Source organism: Lepus europaeus, chromosome 7 (genome assembly GCF_033115175.1).
Source record: "Lepus europaeus isolate LE1 chromosome 7, mLepTim1.pri, whole genome shotgun sequence".
Taxonomy (NCBI): domain Eukaryota; kingdom Metazoa; phylum Chordata; class Mammalia; order Lagomorpha; family Leporidae; genus Lepus; species Lepus europaeus.
The window spans coordinates 113,057,593-113,076,382 of NC_084833.1; the positions used below are offsets into that span (position 1 = coordinate 113,057,593).

Here is an 18,790-nt window from a genome sequence, read left to right on the forward strand (position 1 = left end):
ACATAACAGGAAATCAATAATTTTTTAATGAATGGATGAGTGAATGGTACAATTCTGGCACTAGTGTCTGGCCATACATGAGCTATATGAGTTTCCTGTAACCCTTAACCACACGCCACAGATGTAGGCAGTAGATCTCGCTTCTCTACTGATGAACTGTGCCACATAAATCAACTGGACTTGTTAATGAATTGTTAAAGTTTCCCTCAAAGATAGTTCAGGATTTAATCCATCAATCCATTCAGTCACCTAACCAGGCCCATCCCTAATAGTTTCAGGGTCTATGGAAAAAGCACAATGGAAACTGGTAATACCTGCATATGTATTTAGAGTTATAATTCAAGCAAATAAACTTTGAAATGCAATAAATTCCTCCTCACGGCCGGCGCCGCGGCTCACTAGGCTAATCCTCTGCCTTGCGGCGCCGGCACACAGGGTTCTAGTCCTGGTCGGGGCACTGATCCTGTCCCGGTTGCCCCTCTTCCAGGCCACCTCTCTGCTGTGGCCAGGGAGTGCAGTGGAGGATGGCCCAAGTCCTTGGGCCCTGCACCCCATGGGAGACCAGGATAAGCACCTGGCTCCTGCCATCGGATCAGCGCGGTGCGCCAGCCACAGCGCACCAACTGCGGCGGCCATTGGAGGGTGAACCAACAGCAAAAGGAAGACCTTTCTCTCTGTCTCTCTCTCACTGTCCACTCTGCCTGTCAAAAAAAAAAAATTCCTCCTCACATGATGAATATTCTTGGCAAGTGATTCAAAAGGCCAGGTATGATTTTGGAATTGTTAATCACTGAGAAGGTCTTCTCTGGCATGTAACGGGGTACGAATAAACAATTCTATCTTTTTTGCTTTCTCCTCACCCCTGCCTCCATGCTGCTCATGATGGGCCTCCTTTTTATTTATGTGGATGTAGCCCCAGCTGTCTCCAACCTCACCACCCAGAAAACAGCAACCACTCCTTGGCTATAGGAGGGCACATACTTATGCCACCATCCACCCTTGGGAATGGTGAGAAGTATGTCCTAGAGAAGCAGAGAAGTCCTAGAAAAGCACCTACAAATGTGTTCAGGATTGTTTGTGCAAAGTTCTGAACGCAGAAACATGACTTAGAGACTTGGAGAGGGTAGCGGGAGTGGGGAGTTCAACATAGACATTTTATCATGGCATCTCTGATGCTTTGCCTCATGACAGGAAGCGTTAGGAGGGGGCAGAGACAGAAGTGCTCTTGATTAGGGTCTAAAGCCAATAATGCACCCAACAGAGTGCCTACTCATCAAGCTATGTTTTCCATAAAATGTTTACAGCATGTGTATTTCAATGACATCCAAGGAAAAACCAAACCAACAAAAGGAAAAAAAGGAACACCAGGAAATGAAAGAGAAGAAAAATCCTGGAAAGACCTAGATGGGAAGCATTCATTATTTGTTTAAATTCACCTTTATGAAACAATTTAGTTCCAATGAGATTAACAAGAAACCAGAAGCTTGTGCAGTCCAGTATAGTAACTGCTAGCCAAGTCTGAGAACACACAGTGGCAAAGAGGCAGTTCCTTCAATAAAGGATGTTCAGAAAATTAGATGTCCACATACAGAAAAATGGAATTGGATCCTTGATATGTAAAAATTGATTGAAGATGCATTTAAGGCTTAAACGTAAGACCAGATAATATAGAACTACTGGAAGAAAAGTTAAAGGAAACACCACACAAAAGTGATCTGGACGATGGTTTCTGATTTGCTCCCAAAAGCATGGCAACAAAAGAAAAAATAGAGAAATTGGATCATATTAAACTAAAAAACTTCTGAGCAATGAAAAGAAGCAATTTACAGCATGAAGAGACCAGCTACAGATAGGAAGAAAATATCTGCAGGTCATATATTGATAAGGAGTTAGTATCCAAAATATATAAAAATTAATGCAAGTCAGTAGCTAAGAAAAAAATAATGGGCAGGAGTTGGGCATTTGTCACAATAAGATGCCACTAGGAATGCCCACATCCCATATCTGAGTTCCCGAGTTTGAATGCCAGCTCTGTTTACAATTCCAGCTTCTGCCAATGTGCACCCTGAGAGGCAGCAATGATGACACAAGTATTTGGATCCCTGACACTGACATGGGAGATCTGATTTCTGTTCTTAGCTCCTGGTCCAGTTCTGTGGGCATCTGGGTAGTGAACCAGAGAATGGAAGCAAACTATAGCAATCTCTCTCTCTCTCTCTCTCTCTCTCTCTCTCTCTCTCTCTCCCTCTCTCTCTCTCTCTCTCTCTCTCTCTCTCCTGCCCCCTCTGTCTCTGGCTTTTCAAATAAAAACAAATGTTTCCAAATATTTTTTAAAAAATAAAAACATATAAAGTATCTGAATAAACATTTTTCAAATGAAGATGTACAAATGGCCAACAGATATATGCAAAAATTGCTCTCTAACATCACTAATCATTAAGTTAACACAAATTAAAACCACAATGAGATGTCACCTCACATCTGAATGGCTATTATCCAAAAGATGAAAACTAAGTTTTGGTAAGAATGTGGAGAAAAAAGAAACCCTTGTACACTGTTAGTGAGAATGGACATTAGTACAATCATTAAGGAAAACTAAATGGAGTTTCCTCAATATACTAAAACTGTTGTTACCAAGTGATCCAGTAATCCTACTTCTGGGCATATATCTGAGGATATAAAATCAGAATTTTGAAGAGCTATCTGCATCTCCATGCTAACAACACTGCTATTCATAATAGCCCAGTTATGCAAGAGACCTAAGTATCCATCAATGGATGAATAAAGGAAATATAGGATAAGGAAACAAAGAAACACCATTCACACTTTCACAGAAAGATAACCCTGTAATTTGTGACAACATAGATGAATCTGGAGGACATTAGGCTAAGTGAAATAAGCCAGACCCAGAAAGACAAATATCCCATGTTTTCACTTAGATGTAGAATCTACAGCCATTGAGCGAATAGAACCACAGAGTTAAAAATATAGTTTCCAGAGTCTGGGGGATGGAGAGGATGGAGAGATGATGAAAAAGTTTTAAAAAGTTCCATTAGACAGGAGGAATGAATTTTGTGAGATTTCTTGCACAGCATTGCAGCTATAATTAAAAACAGTACCTTGTACATGTATGTCATAATACCACTTTGTGCCCCACAAATATGTACAATTATTATTTTCAATTTATAATACATTTCAATGAATTAAACATAAAGATTGGGACCAGTGCTGTGGTGCAGCAGGTTAAGCCCCCACCTGCAGGGCTGGCATCCCATTTGGGCACCTGTTCATGGGCACCCAGCTGCTCCTCTTCTGATCCAGCTCTCTGCTATGGCCTGGGAAAGTGGTAGAAATGGCCCAACTGCTTGGGTCCCTAAACCTGCCTGGGAGACCCAGAAGAAGCTCCTGGCTTTGGATCAGTCCAGCTCTAGCTATTGCAGCCATTTGGGGAGTGAACCAGCGAATGGAAGACCTTTCTCTCTTTCTCTCTCTCTCTCTCTCTCTCTCTCTCTCTCTCAGTCTCTCAAACAAATAAATAAATCTTTGAAAAAATAGAGATTACTTCTTTAACTTGCACTGGCCTTATATTTATGTGCTCTCAATAGCCCCAGGTGGCAAGGGGTTACTCTGCTGCACAGCTCAGAGAACATTTCCCTCATCACAGAAAGCTCTTCTGAGCAGTACTGAAAAAATTAAAAAATCGAGCTTCATTTCAATGGCCTTCAAGGTTGGTTGTGACACTACGATCTGGATCCACTTTCGATTCTCTGTCAATATGTCCCTGACACTAGACAACTATTTAGAAAATCATAATATGAGTAACAGCTTCAACTAATCTTGTGCGCAATATGAAACATTTTGTAAGAACAACCCCCAAACTTGGAAGTACTGGGCAAGATGTCCTGCCTAGGCCACTAGTCTGGATTTGAGCTCCTTTGAACAGACTCATAAAAACATAGAGCTGCATAAATACATAAAAAAAAAAAAAACCTGGATTCCAGTTTTGGTTTTCCTTTAAAAATCTGTGTAGCCTTTAAATTTACTTAATTTCTCTTAATTCTAGTTTTGCTGTCTGTAAAACTGAACTAATAACAATGCTTCCAATTTTCTGCACTTTGATATTTTAAGTATCAAATAATGCAAGACACCCAATAGTAGAAATACAAGATTACTTCAAGAAGTTTGTGGAAAATGAAATTAAAAGATAAACTTATTTTGATGCTCAAAATTTTTAAATCCATGCATAGTTTTTTTGCAGAATATGAAATTTCCATGAATAGTCTGAAAACCCCTTGTATGCATGGATTCCAATTTATTGCACCAAAATGAACTTAACCACAAACTTTTTAAGTGCTCTCAGATAAGGCCTGCTTTTCCAGCATCTAGTTTAAGCTCTGGGTCCTTATATCCGACATTCTCCTTAGATTCAATGGAGCTTCACAGTCATGTGTCTTATCATGAGAAATGTAAATACACATTTTATATTTTTTCAACCTGTAATTTTAGATATAAATCTGTATTCCCATGTGTGAATTTTCTATTCCACTGAATTTAGTGGTCATTTATTTTCAGACTATTGTGTGTGAAATGGAAAATATTAACAACTATAAGTTGTTATTTAAAATCTATAAAGTTATTTAAAATCTATTGTTTCTTATTTTAGATGAAAAGATAAGAAAATGATCACCTTGATAAATTAAGAATAAAATAAAATTTAAGAATAAATTTAAACACAGTTAATGTCACCAAAGGGTGGTTTATATAGTTCTATTGAGAGGAAAAAAAAGTCTTCCTATTTGGAGGATGGAAACCTATATGTTTCCTTCACCTTAGGGTCACTGTGCAGGTAGCCAATGGGTACTGAAGCACTTTCACGTGCTTTGGAGTTATCATCTGTGCAGGCCTTGGCTCGGCATCCATAAGCTGGAAGCAATGAGTATAATTGCTCTGAATCTAATCTGTAAAATGTAGGCAACGATGCTTAACTTGTAGTTTTCTAAATTGTAAAATGAAGATATTAACATGTACCCTATAGGACTGGTTTAAGCATGAAATCAGATAATGCACAAAAATCATTTAGGCTGGCACTTAGAAAAATACCAGGTAGCAATATCTAATAAAAATATAATTAGGGCTATTATCTTGACATGTTAAATGTATTTTAATTGACAAAAATAGAGCGGGACAGAAATTATGCATATCAGAGTGTCTGGCTGGATTAAGAAAATCTATGGGGGCCAGTGCTGTGGAGTAGTGGGTAAGGCCATGGCCTGCACAGCCAGCATCCCGTATGGGCACTGGTTCAAGTCTCGGCTGCTCCACTTCCAGTCCAGCTCTCTGCTATGGCCTGGGAAAGCAGTGGAAGATGGACCAAGTAGTTGGAATCCCTGCACTTGCAAGCTCCTGGCTCCTGGCTTCAGATCGGCACAGCTCCAGCCACTGTGGCCAATTGGGGAGTGAACCAGCAGGTGGAAGTGCTCACTCTCTCTCTGTCTCTCTGCCTCTCCTTCTCTCTGTGTGTAACTCTGACTTTCAAATAAATAAATAAATCTTTTTTTAAAAAAAGAAAAAATATATAGATGTGTGGAGGGAATGTCTGGGTAAAGTAGAAAATGTCCAGTTTAAAAGAGAAACTATGGTAAGAAGTAGTAGTAGAAAAGTAGATGAAGGGAAGATTTTGGCCTCAACTTTAAATGTCAGAGTAATGAATCCTACTTTGGGTAGGGTTAATGAGCAGGGAAGCAAAGATATAAAATCTATAAAAATCCAGGCTATGGAATTTGAACTTTCGGTTTAAGGAATGTTTTTAAACTGGGGACTTTTCCTTTAACGCACTAGTTAGAATCACAGATGTTTTATGCTTCTGCTTAATTACTCTATTTCTATTTAGAGAGGAAACCCTTAGTTTAGTTTAAAATCTTATGCTAAAAAGGGAGACAGCTAATCCAGGAGAGGGTCTTTGGCTGGATTACCAAGTCACTCCCTTGGAAAGGAGGCTCAGGGAAGTGAAAGGGCACCCCAGTCTCTCATGATCAATTAAATGCCACAGCGTTCCTCCAATGGATCCTTTCAGGCTTCCAAATGAATAAGAGAAAGCTTAAGAAATGCATGGAATAGCTGTGGTTCACTCACCTGGAACTTGCCTTTTAAGATAGCCCTGTAGCAATCATGAATAGGTGGATTCGGGCTGAAATATTTAAAACTGCAAAGCCCTTGAGAGGGCTTCAGGAACTGAGGTTGGCACTTTCTCATGCAAAGGGATTACTGACAGAGCAGGAGGCAAGTGCAAAGCATGGGGCAGGCAAACCTCTGGTGCTCACCCAACCCAGATGCCCTGGGGACCACACCTGGAACCAGGGCCTGGAAGGGCAGTGACCCAAGCCGGTCATCCCTGTAGAATAAATTAACTGCACTCCCTTGTCACCACATCACAGTGCTGTAGTTCAAGCATCCCATTTTTAATTACTTGTCTCAAAATTCATATATTTCACATATCAATTTTATTGCCATGCCAAAGATTTACTGTGAGAGTAAAACTCCAGCCAATTATCTCAAAACTACACCTCAATCTGATTTTTTTTTTTTTTTGGATTCTCAAATCACTTTTTGTGCAATTATTCTTTTTAAAGAGTTATTTAAAGGGCTAGTGCTGTGGCGTAGTAGGTAAAGCCACTGCCTGTAATACCAGCATCCCATATGGGTGCTGGTTCCAGTCCTGGCTGCTTCACTTCCAATCCAGCTCTCTGCTCTGGCCTGGGAAAGCAGTAGAAGATGGCCCAAGTGCTTGGGCCCCTGCACCTGCCTGGGAGACTCAGAAGAGGCTCAACTCCAGCCATTGCGGCTACATGGGGAGTGAGCCAATGGGTGAAAGACTCTCTCTACCTCTGCCTCTCTGTAACACTGCCTTTCAAATAAATAAATAAATCTTTTTTTAAAAAGTTATTTAAGTATTTGATAATGTTGTATGCCTAATAAGGTAAATTATTTGCTGCACAAATTCTCAAATTACCAATGTCTTCTATTGATGCTTGTTATACAAGGGGGCTTGAAAAAGTTCATGGAAAATGCACTTATTAAAAATATTCACCTAGATCTCAAAATCTTTTGCACCAAAATTTGATGCCACTTTTGATTCTTTTTTAGCAGTCAAGAGCCACATTTTTGTCTTTTAAATGTTATCTAATAGTTTATGTTTTATGTTTAGAAAGGCATCACCAATTCCAATCCTCATCCTATATCTCCTAAATTTTATTCTGCTGCTTTCCTTTGTTTTTTTCCTTTAAATCTACAGAGTGTGGCATTTTCTTGATTAAAGAGCTAATGCTTTTTCTAAAAAGCTGAATTTATAAACTGGGCTTTTTGTGTGTCGCACCTTTACGCTGGTTTGTGATTTCTGGCTAGTCCTCCACCTTGCGGCGCCGGCACACCGGGTTCTAGTCCCGGTCGGGGCACCGATCCTGTCCCAGTTGCCCCTCTTCCAGGCCAGCTCTCTGCTGTGACCAGGGAGTGCAGTGGAGGATGGCCCAAGTCCTTGGGCCCTGCACCCCATGGGAGACCAGGATAAGCACCTGGCTCCTGCCATCGGATCAGCGCGGTGCGCCGGCCGCAGCACACTACCACGGCGGCCATTGGAGGGTGAACCAACGGCAAAGGAAGACCTTTCTCTCTGTCTCTCTCTCACTGTCCACTCTGCCTGTCCAAAAAAAAAAAAAATCACATACTAAGTTTTTCAATGTATGCAAAGATTTGCTGCAAGAATAATATCAGTCCTTTGAAGAATCTGTCAACTCTCTTACCAATACAACTTCACCCTTATTGTTTTTGAAATAATATACGTACATATCTTCCACTGCTTTACCAGACTCATTAGCGGGGAGCTGGATAGGCAATGGAGCAGCCAGGACTTGAACTAGCACCCATGTGGGATGCCAGCACTACAGACAGGGTTTTAACCAACTGCACCACAAAGCCAGCCCCTCAGCTCAACTCTTAATTCTAACCCCCTGTTAATGCAAACTCAGGGAGGCAGTAGGTGATTGCTAAGTGTGTCCTTGCTATCCAATAGGAGACCCAGATAGAGTTCCTGGCTCCTGACTCCTGGCTCCATGGCTCCCAGCTCCTGGCTCCAGGCTTCAGCCTGGCCCAACTTCAGCCATTTTGGATATTTGGATAGTAAACCAGTGGATGGAAGCTGTCTTCTTGCCACTTTAATTACACACACACATAGACACACACAATTTTTATCCTTTGATTTTATCCAAAGATAAAATCTTTATCCAAAGAATTTTTTAAAAATCTAGTTGCTGTTGAACTAAGACCATTGTATTTCTAAATTATTGAAGATTTTGAGGAGGATTTGTTTCTGGTTGCTGCTCCATTTCAAACCACAAATTAGAAAACTATAAGATACCTATTGATATTATAATAGTTTCCTGTTTTGTTTCTTTTTTTAAAGGAATTTATTTATTAACACATTAGATTTCCAGAGTCACAGCAAATTCATGATAATTACTACAACACAATTCTTATCAATGCTCAAGCTAATGTAATATTAATAAAAAGAACAAATTTCATGTAGTTCATATATACAATTCTAAAATTTTCTACACAAATAACAGAAATTTATTTATTACAGTGCTCGAGGCCGAGAAGTCCAAGATTGAGGTGCCAGCAGATTGAGAGCCTGGTGAGGGCTCTCTGTTTTATCTGTGGTACTTCTGGCTATGAGGAGGGGTTGAAGTGTGGGGAAGTGGCGGGGGGAGGGGGCGCGGAATCCCACCATGTTCCTAAATCTGTATATATGAAATATTTGAAACTTGTATAACTTAAATACAATTTTTTTTTAAAAAATTGAAATTTAACTAATGGAGCATCTAAAGTCTCAGTAAACTAGTTTTTTTTTTTCTTACTCTTAACTAGTCCAAATGCAATATGTAATGCTTTAAATTTTTATAGACACCTTATTAAAATGATTAAAGATTTCTAAAATAACTTTAGTGGGTAAAATATTAATAAAAATGACACAGTATTTTTGAGACTATTTTTTCCTAACTAGAAAGGCTATGGGATTCATAATGAGCACAGATACATATATGCCACTTTAACCCTGCTGTTCTACAACATCAATAATAAGAGGAAATTCATGAAGCACAAAAAGAAGAGCAGAATTTCCAGAGAAAAATCTAGTAAACACTTCAGTTGTGGATGCCTCAAATACAAAAAGGCTCACAGTGCTTTTAAGCACTACCATTATCATTATTGTCATCCTTTAGGTAGTACAAATCTTTATTTCATTTCTAATTTTACCCAGAAATAAAAAGTAATTCATTACATAATGCATCTTATCAATTTCAGTTTTCAAGTATTCAGGTAATACGAACCCAAGTATTTTATTTTGTGCCAGGAAAACACTTACAGAGTATTAAATACAAGGAAAAATTCATATAAAATAACTAATACACTCTTCTGCCCAAAGACGTAAGAACCAAGACTTAACACTGTAATTGCACAAATAATATGTAATAAGAAAAAAAAAAAGACAGTCCAATGTAATCAATGTCTTCTTCTTCAAGATTCAAAAACAGATTGTCTTAATACGTGGCTAGATTCCCAGTAACAGGATATTCTGAAATCTAAGGAACTACAAAAAAAAAAAAAAAAAATCAGAGTACATTCAATTTCTCTGCCATTTTCCCATAAATTTACCTTAGATTGTTTACCTTAGATTTTCCATGTACTTTACTGGGAGATTTTCTGCCTTCACCTTTCATAGTGATGACCATGCCTCTGTTTGTAGCACATCCCTAAGCATCTTTTATGAGGCTGGATAAGTGGTGACAAATTCTTTCAGTTTCAGTTATGGAAGGTCTTTATTCTACCTTCATTCATAAATGAGAGCTTTGAATGGTACAGTATTCTGGGTTGACAGTTTTTTCTCTTAAGACTTGGAATATATCTCACCATTCTCTCCTAGCCTGTAGGGTTTCTGATGAGAAGTCAGCTGTGAGTCTAATCAGAAATCCTGTGGAAGAAACCTGGTGTTTCTCTCGTACACATTTTAGCATCTTTTCTTTATGTTTTATTGTGGAGAGTTTGACTACAATGTGTCGTGGTGAAGATCTTTTCTGGTCATGTCTATTAGGAGTTCTATGTGCTTTTTGTATTTGGCCATTCCTTTCTTTCTCCAAATTAGGGAAGTTTTCTGTAATTATATCATTGTAATCCATTTTCTCTTTCCAAGCCTTCAGGAACTCCTAAGACCCACATGTTGGATCAGTTGATAGTATCCCATAAATCTCCATCACTATCACTAGTTTTTAGTTTTCTAATTTCTTCTACTTTTTTGGTCTGACTATAAAATTTCCATAGATTCCCCTTTTAACTCGAATGTTCTTTCTTCTGTCTCAACAAGTCTGTTCTTTAGGCTTTCCCCCACATTTTTCATTTGTTCTATTGAATTCTTCATTTCCAAAATTTATTTTGACTTCTCTTTAAAATCTCAATTTCATGGGAAAAATATTCATTCATGCCATGTATGGATTTCTTTAATTTGTAAATTTGCTTCTGATTACTTCTAAGTAATCCTATGATCAATTTTTTGAATTCTATTTCCAGCATTTCTTCAATCTCTTCATTTCTCATTCTAGTATTGAAGGATTGCTATGTTCTTTTGGAGGCATCCTGTTGTCTTCCATATTCCTGTCTCTTGAGCTGCTGCATTTATTTTTGGGCATTTGTGGAAATACTTGGTGGTGGTTTTTTTTTTTTTTTCCCTGTGATGTTATGGCTTTTTATCTCTGGACTATTCCTCTGTGGATTAGTGGAGTATCTGCTTTTTCAGTGCTGGGTGTGGCCAGGGAGTTCTGTTCAGTGCTTCAGGGTGAGGAGATTGTTCAAGGTGACACAAAAATTGGGTTGGTAAATATCTTCTTCTTTTTCATCAGAGAGAAGGATTAATCTGCTCTGTTGGCAAAGTCTCATGCTCACCTCCTCTCCTCCAAGGAGACCAATGCCTGACCACTAGCCCCAGTGTGTACAGTATTCATTCACACTGCCACCACAAGAACCACACAAAGGATCCATGCAGTCCTTGGTGTGAGCACAGCTCCCACAGCAATGACCCTCATCAGGGAATCAGGGAGCCCAGAATGTGTGGAGCCAGCCACAGTGACTGCCCAAAGGCCCAGCCACTCCCAGGGTCCTCACACAAAACCACAGTGTTTTCGCAGTCCCAACACACAAGGCTCCCACAGTCATGAGCACCCAGCCCTCTGTCAGTTCTCCCAGCCATACTCAGGTGTTTCTGCTCAGTTGGATGCTGGGCTCATGGACATGAGCTGGCGTACATTTACATATGTCCAAAATGGTGCCTGCTCTGTCTGAGCTAGTTACAGGATGTTGGTGCCCGGCTGTCATAGAGACAGAAACATGTTCCCCCTTTTTTTTTCCCTCTGGGTTGGCAGGTACACTGTCCTGCATAAGGCTCCAAGCCTGAATCATGCCAGGCTCTTCCCACAGCTTTATCACCACTGGCTTGGGCTGCTGAAGTCTGGTCTCACCTCACTCCCCAAAGCTGGTGCTCAGGCTCTTGGCTGCTGGGGTCCTGAGTAGTACACTTCCACACCCTCCCTGTAGGTCCACAGTGTTCCACTAATTTGCGTGGAATTACCTCTGCCATTTTCTACCTAACTCTTCCCTGAGATTGGACTCTCTCCAAGTTTTTTTTTTTTTTTTAACTATCTTCCCCTAGATAGGAGCAGTAATCTCCCTCCCTGTTCCAGCATCTTGGTTGTATCTTGTGCATATATTTTATTTATTTTTTAACATTTAGTAAATATAAATTTCCAAAGTACAGTTTATGGATTACAATGGCTTCCCTCCCCCATAATTTCCCTCCCACTCGCACCCCTCCCATCTCCCGCTCCCTCTCCCATTCCATTCACATCAAGATTCATTTTCAATTATCTTTATATACAGAAGATCGATTTAGTATATATTAAGTAAAGATTTCATCAGTTTGCACCCACACAGAAACACAAAGTGTAAAACACTATTTCAGTACTAGTTATAGCATTAATTCACATTGGACAACACATTAAGGACAGATCCCACGTGAGAAGTAAGTACACAGTGACTCCTGTTGTTGACTTAACAATTTGACACTCTTGTTTATGGCGTCAGTAATCTCCCTAGGCTCTAGTCATGAGTTGCCAAAGCTATGGAAGCCTTTTGAGTTCGCCAACTTTGATCTTATTCCGATAGGGTCATAGTCAAAGTGGAAGTTCTCTCCTCCCTTCAGAGAAGGGTACCTCCTTCTTTGATGGCCCCGTTCTTTCCACTGGGATCTCACTTGCAGAGATCTTTCATTTAGGTCTTCTTTTTTTTTTTTCCAGAGTGTCTTGGCTTTCCATGCCTACAATACTCTCATGGGCTCTTCAGCCAGATCCAAATGCCTTAAGGGCTGATTCTGAGGCCAGAGTGCTATTTAGGACATCTGCCATTCTATGAGTCTGCTGTGTATCCTGCTTCCCATGATGGATCGTTCTCTCCCTTTTTGAATCTATCAGTTAGTATTAGCAGACACTAGTCTTGTTTGTGTGATCCCTTTGACTCTTAGACCTATCAGTGTGATCAACTGTGAACTGAAATTGATCACTTGGACTAGTGAGATGGTATTGGTACATGCCACCTTGATGGGATTGTATTGGAATCCCCTGGCACGTTTCTAACTCCACCATTTGGGGCAAGTCCGATTGAGCATGTCCCAAATTGTACATCTCCTCCCTCTCTTATTCCCACCTTTATATTTAACAGGGATCACTTTTCAGTTAAAATTTAAACACCTAAGAATAATTGTGTGTTAATTACAGAGTTCAACCAATAGTACTAGAACAAAAAAAATATTAAAATGGATAAAGTATTACATTGTACATCAACAGTCAGCACAAGAGCTGATCAAGTCACTGTTTCTCATAGTGTCCATTTCACTTCAATAGGTTTCCCCTTTGGTGCTCAGTTAGTTGTCACTGATCAGGGAGAACATATGATATTTTCCCTTTGGGACTCTTGTGCATATATTTTATTATCTCAAAATACACACAAGGGTGTTTAGTTTAGTTTAGTGCAAATAATCTTGGAAATATATAGTTTTTTTCATATTAACACCCATCAACTTTTGAAAGCTGCTCTATGCATGAATTTCAATTTTTACCAAATAAATTTTCAATTCCATTTTGCATAAATTTATTGAAATACCCTCATATATTGTATATATTTATGTTCACATACATATAAACATAGGTATGAATATATCAATGAATATTAATAAAGAACACATTCCTTATGAAGATATTTTTCTTCTTAAAAGTTTTGTCAGTGTATTTTTCACTTCCTGGTTCCTCAGACTATAAATCAGGGGATTCAACATGGGAATTACCGTGGTGTAAAATACTGAGGACACCTTCTCCTGGACGAGTGAACTGCTAGGAGCAGGTTTGAGATACATGGACATGAGAGACCCATAAAACATAAGAACAGCCAGCAGGTGGGAACTGCAGGTGCTAAAGGCTTTGGACCTGCCATCTTTTGAGTGAATACGGAGGATGCTGGTGAGGATAAAAGCATAGGAAATGATGATTGTCAGGCTGGTGGTTACCATGTTAAATCCCCCAATGATGAAAATCAGAAGTTCATCTATGTAAGTGCTTGAACAAGAGAGTTTAATGAGGGGAATGATATCACAAAAATAATGTTTAATGATGTTTGGTCCACAGAAAGACAACCTTAATATACAGCCACCATGAATCATAGCATCAGTGAAACCTACTGAGAAGACAGCAGCCACCAGCAGAGAACAGGCCCGCGGGGACATGATGCTGTTGTAGAGCAGTGGGCGACAGATGGCAATATAGCGATCGTAGGCCATGGCTGCCAGCATGTAGCATTCAGAAATGACAAAAATGCAGAAGAAAAACAGCTGAGCCATGCATCCAGAAAAGGAGATGGCTTTATCTCCATATAAAAACCCAGCCAGCATTTTGGGAGTGATGACAGAAGAATAGCAGAAATCTAAAAAAGATAAACTGCTGAGGAAATAGTACATGGGAGTGTGAAGTTGGGAGTGCAACCTAATAATGGCAACCATGCCAAGGTTTCCCACAGTGGTAACTACATAAATCCCTAGAAAGAGGTAGAAAAGGGGCAGCTGAAGCTCTGGTTGTTCAGTGAGCCCTGAAAGAAGAAAGACAGTCACTGTGGAATGGTTTCTCATAGTCAGCCTCCTCTGATAATTCTGTGAAGATGAGAGGGAAAGAGTCACATTAGACAGAGAGAATCCCACTTCTCTCCAACTCCCCAGAGCCAAGATATTTCTAATTATGAAAACATTGACTTTGTATGATGAAAACCAAAAAATCAGCACCCAGAAAAAAAGTCATTAAGAACATCTACCTTGCTTGTAGATTTTATGAACAATCAACATATGTTCCTGTGCCCACCAGTCTCTCCAGTTCCTTCAGAAAACAAGTCTTTCACTCCAGAGTGAGAGGCAAGATTAATGCTGAAGACAAGACCCAGACCATGCTGGCGTCTAAAGCAAATCAGTTCAAGAGGTGTATAAAGAGGATGCTGGGGGTGAAGATACTTTTGTTGATGACACAGTTACCTAGGCTGACCCCGTCTCCAGAACTTCCTGTGAAGAGGTTATGTCATGTCAAGGTTTCCAAGAGTGTTCCACAAAATTTTAGTTCTGAGGAGTTGCTAATAGACATATGAAATAAGTGACCAAACATTATATGATTTACACAGAGTTAACTTAACCAAAGGATGACTCAGTCTTCCTAGAGGACTGCACAAGACAGTCTTTTCCAAACTTATTTGATAATAGATCTTCCTCACACTTATTTTGAAAACATACTGTACACTAGTGTGACTCAGAACACATTTCAGGAAAATATTTGCATTTACGTGATCACTCTATTTTTCATCCAACTGTAAGTTGATGTCCAAGTGGCAAGTTTATTCTTCTTACACTTCAGCACATGTAGGTGTTGGTTAACAGCAGACCTCCCCGAAGTGTTTCCATCTTCTGAATTTTTGGCCATCCTATGGGATAAGCCTACCTCTTACCAAGTCACTGAGAATTTCATGATATTCAACTGCTGCAATATTGAAATGTCAAACATCCAGATATCTGTGTTCCTCATGGAGGCATCCAAACAGCACTTCCTGTCTACAAACACACCTCTCTTCAGGAGAGGGCAAAGATGTTGCACTTCTTTGACTTGCCTGATCTGGGATCTACCATGTCCTTAACTCTGAAAAATCTAACCATGGTTCTCTGAATGTTGAGCAGCTCACAAAGCCCCCTCCACCTTCTCACGTGTGTCCAGAGACAGTATGCAGCTCTGCTCAGACATCTGAGTCAGCATTTTCTCTTGTTGCTGAGCTCAGGATCTGCCTCACTCCTTGGCTCTTCAAGAGGCTGCCTGAGTCATTTTCCTCACAGTCATTACTGCTTAATAGGACAAGGAAGTCTTCTTTGGCAATTTGAGCTCTGAGCAGGTTTCAAATTCCACAGAATATATATATTTTTGGATCTGCTCTTCTGCCATCCTCAGGGATGGAGATGGGCAATCATCTGCAAAACAGTGTCCTGCTGCCCTGTGCCCATTACCAAAACACCTGAGTCTTCCTTTCCTGTCCTCTCTCATCAATTAGCATGCACAGGTACAGTGTAGTCACAGAGACTACACAAAAATATCAAGAGTGTTCGAGGGCACTCATGTACAGTTTTCTGCTTTTATCTCATGGGTTTTTCCATGCATTCCTTTAATCTATCCCAAATATCACAAACACACTGACCACTCCCAGAATGTATTTAATTTTCCCACATTCCCCTAACCCAACTGGGCACGCCATCAAAGAAACATGTCTTCCATGTTGCCTGTGGTCTTTGTTTTATTCCAGTGTCATGTTTTCTGCTCTTCTTGGTTAGATCTCTCTTTCTAGTATTGTACTTCCCAAATATTTTTGGCTCATGTCCTTGTTATCAGTGTGATCCAGAGGCCAGCAGCAACAGTACCCCTGGGGAACTTGTTAGAAATGTGCAGCTCCAGGTCCTACCCTCATCCCCTACTGAATCAGGATCTGCATTTTAACAAGATCTTGACAGGGCTTGTGTACATATCAAAGTTTGAGAGGTACTATGTTAGATTATTCCCTCTTGAAGCTAAAATTTTCTTTCTTGTGTTTTTCCCTCCTCTAAACCTCTCCCTTTTTATCTCTGTGCCAAAAACATTATATGATCACATTAAGCTCATCTCTGTAAGTATATTCTAAAGAAAAGCTCTCTTGAATAAAACATAGAAACTATATAATTTTATATATCAATATTTTTCCACCTGTATTTGAATGCTGTAGTTCTATAGCAGTGTAATAGTCACATTAAACAGCTTGTTACAAAAAATTCTATTATGCTATTGTGTTTATAGGAAGAAATGTTACATAAATCTGTCTTAATACACATAAAAATTAGAAATGGTAACCAGTATCTACTATATCTAATCAACTACTAATAACAGAGATGAAATTTTGTTAGATGGCATGTCTGAATGCCTTCTAAAATAAACCACTACCCTGACTCATGGGACTCACGTGTTGTTAGCAATTATCAAAAAAAAAAAAAAATTAAGAGAAAGAAGGCAGGAGGCAGTGAGGGAGGAAGAGAGGAAATAATGTTGTATTCTTGGAGTCATATCTATAAAATTCATGAAATCTGTTCTCTATATATTAATACATTTTAAAATGTAATTTAGAATGCATAGTAAGATGGCTTTTAAACATTTTGGTATATGACACAATATTATTAAACGTATGACAATTGAAAATATTTTTTGAAAGTAGAGTCTGCTTTGCATTGCACATTAGAAATATAACATGGCCACATGTTTCCTAGAAACTTATTTTTATAAAAGCAAAAACAACAGATAAAATCAATTTTAATAATGCAGACTGATTTGGTGTGGCCAAAATACTATCATTTCAATATGTAATCCATATAAAAATCTTAATGAAGTTTACATTCTTTTTTAAAAGTCCATAGTGTATTTTATACCTAACAATACAAAAGTCAAAGCATTTCAAATGCTCAGTAGCCACCTGTGCCTGGTAGTTATATATTAGACAGCACAAGTCTAGAATACATACTTTTTTCTGAACCTGAGTTGCCAAATCTTAATTGCCTCCCTTTCAAGAAAGAAACCATTAGTATAGAGGTGGCAAAAAGAGCCCTAATCATGAGTCACGAGGTTTAGTTCCAATTCCAGCTTTAAGGCTTACAGTGCAATATGTGACTCATTAGAGTCTCCCTGTGTGTCATGCTTTCACCCATAAAAAAATAATACTTGCTTCAAAGTATCATGCAAATCAAGTAAGACAATGGCATCAACACACTTTGTGCATTGTCATGTCTGTGTAAATATGTTTAAAGCTGGAGATTTCACATATTAATTCACAAAATCAGCTCTAGTCTACTAAATGAGATCAGTGGTCAAAGTACAAATGAGGCTTAAATGGTTGCCCATGGCCTCTTTTGTCTACTCCTATGTCTTGGTGACCTGAAAACATGCAGAAACTTTAGAGCTCATATGTGGACAATCAGCAGTCGATTTTAGAATATGTTTTAATGGCCACACAAGATGAACACCGTAACTCCAAAACTCACTCTCTTCCTCCTGAAGATTGCAGGTGAGTTTCTCTTACCCTCCTCACTGTAGGAATTAAGATGGATGAACTATAACTTCTTCCTTAACAGATAACAAGAAACTGTGACTTTCATTCCCAGTCTCAGTATTTAATATCTAGAAATATAAAGACCAGTAGTCCCAAGAGTTCCTTATCTCCTGAGGTTTGCAAGTTTGTGTATTTGTAAGAACTGTTCCCAAGCTAGCCTATCATTTGAGGCTTCTACAATAGATTAAGTACACTGACAGAAAAATAAGCCTCTTTGGAACCTCATTAGTTAGTCAAGCAAATGTATTTACTGCTAAATGAATGAAGAAACATATACCATGTGTGGCATAATAAGGTTTGGGCTCATAGATCAAACATCTCAATCACTACCATCTTCAACAGTCAAGAGGATCTTCATGAAAGGGCAGATTTTGAACTTTGCTTTCAAAGTTGAAGATAATTCACTTAAACTGAGAAGATATAAAGGTATTCAAGATTTAGATTCAGATATAAACAGAGGAAAAAGAAGTAGAAATGAATATGTGAAAAACGTTGACAGTGGCATAAAGGCAGTGGATTCAATTCAGTATTGACTAATTATGGAAGCAAATTGTGTCAGTGATGATTCTAAGCCCAGAATCCAGTCTGCAAGGAGGCTTTTCTTGGACACCTGGTGGAATATACCTGGTGAGCTTTGGATGATCTGTTTGTGATGCTCTTGAAACACTACATTCACTTGAAAGTTCCAAATTTTCAGGGACAAACAAGTAGGTCCAGATGTGAGTTTGAGAAAAATTGTGACATTATTTCATATTACCTCAAAAATAATTATGCACTTGCACTGTTAAAGACAGTGTTTTGGAGACAGAGTAATGGCAGTTCATACCTTATTCATTCAACTATTTGGGAGCTTGTTGAGACAAGGAACAATTTCTCATCTATGACTGTTTTCCCTGTTGACTTAGGACAATGGTTGGCATACAGTTGCTTTAATTCTTTTAGCATCCTCACTCTCATCAGGCATCTATTTCTATCAGAATGCTTCATTCTTGCCTGTCTA

At 39.1% G+C, this 18,790-nt stretch overlaps 2 protein-coding genes across 2 annotated transcripts in view; both read right to left on the minus strand.

Annotated features, from left to right (window-relative positions):
- The window catches only part of LOC133764753 (olfactory receptor 4D5), a 64,935-nt gene that overhangs the window by 12,239 nt on the left and 33,906 nt on the right, over positions 1–18,790 (minus strand). The gene's annotated exons all lie outside the window — the stretch shown is intronic.
- LOC133764752 (olfactory receptor 8D4) lies at positions 13,340–14,269 on the minus strand. Its single transcript, XM_062198436.1, has one exon. It carries the CDS (start codon positions 14,267–14,269, stop codon positions 13,340–13,342), a length of 930 nt encoding a protein of 309 aa, XP_062054420.1.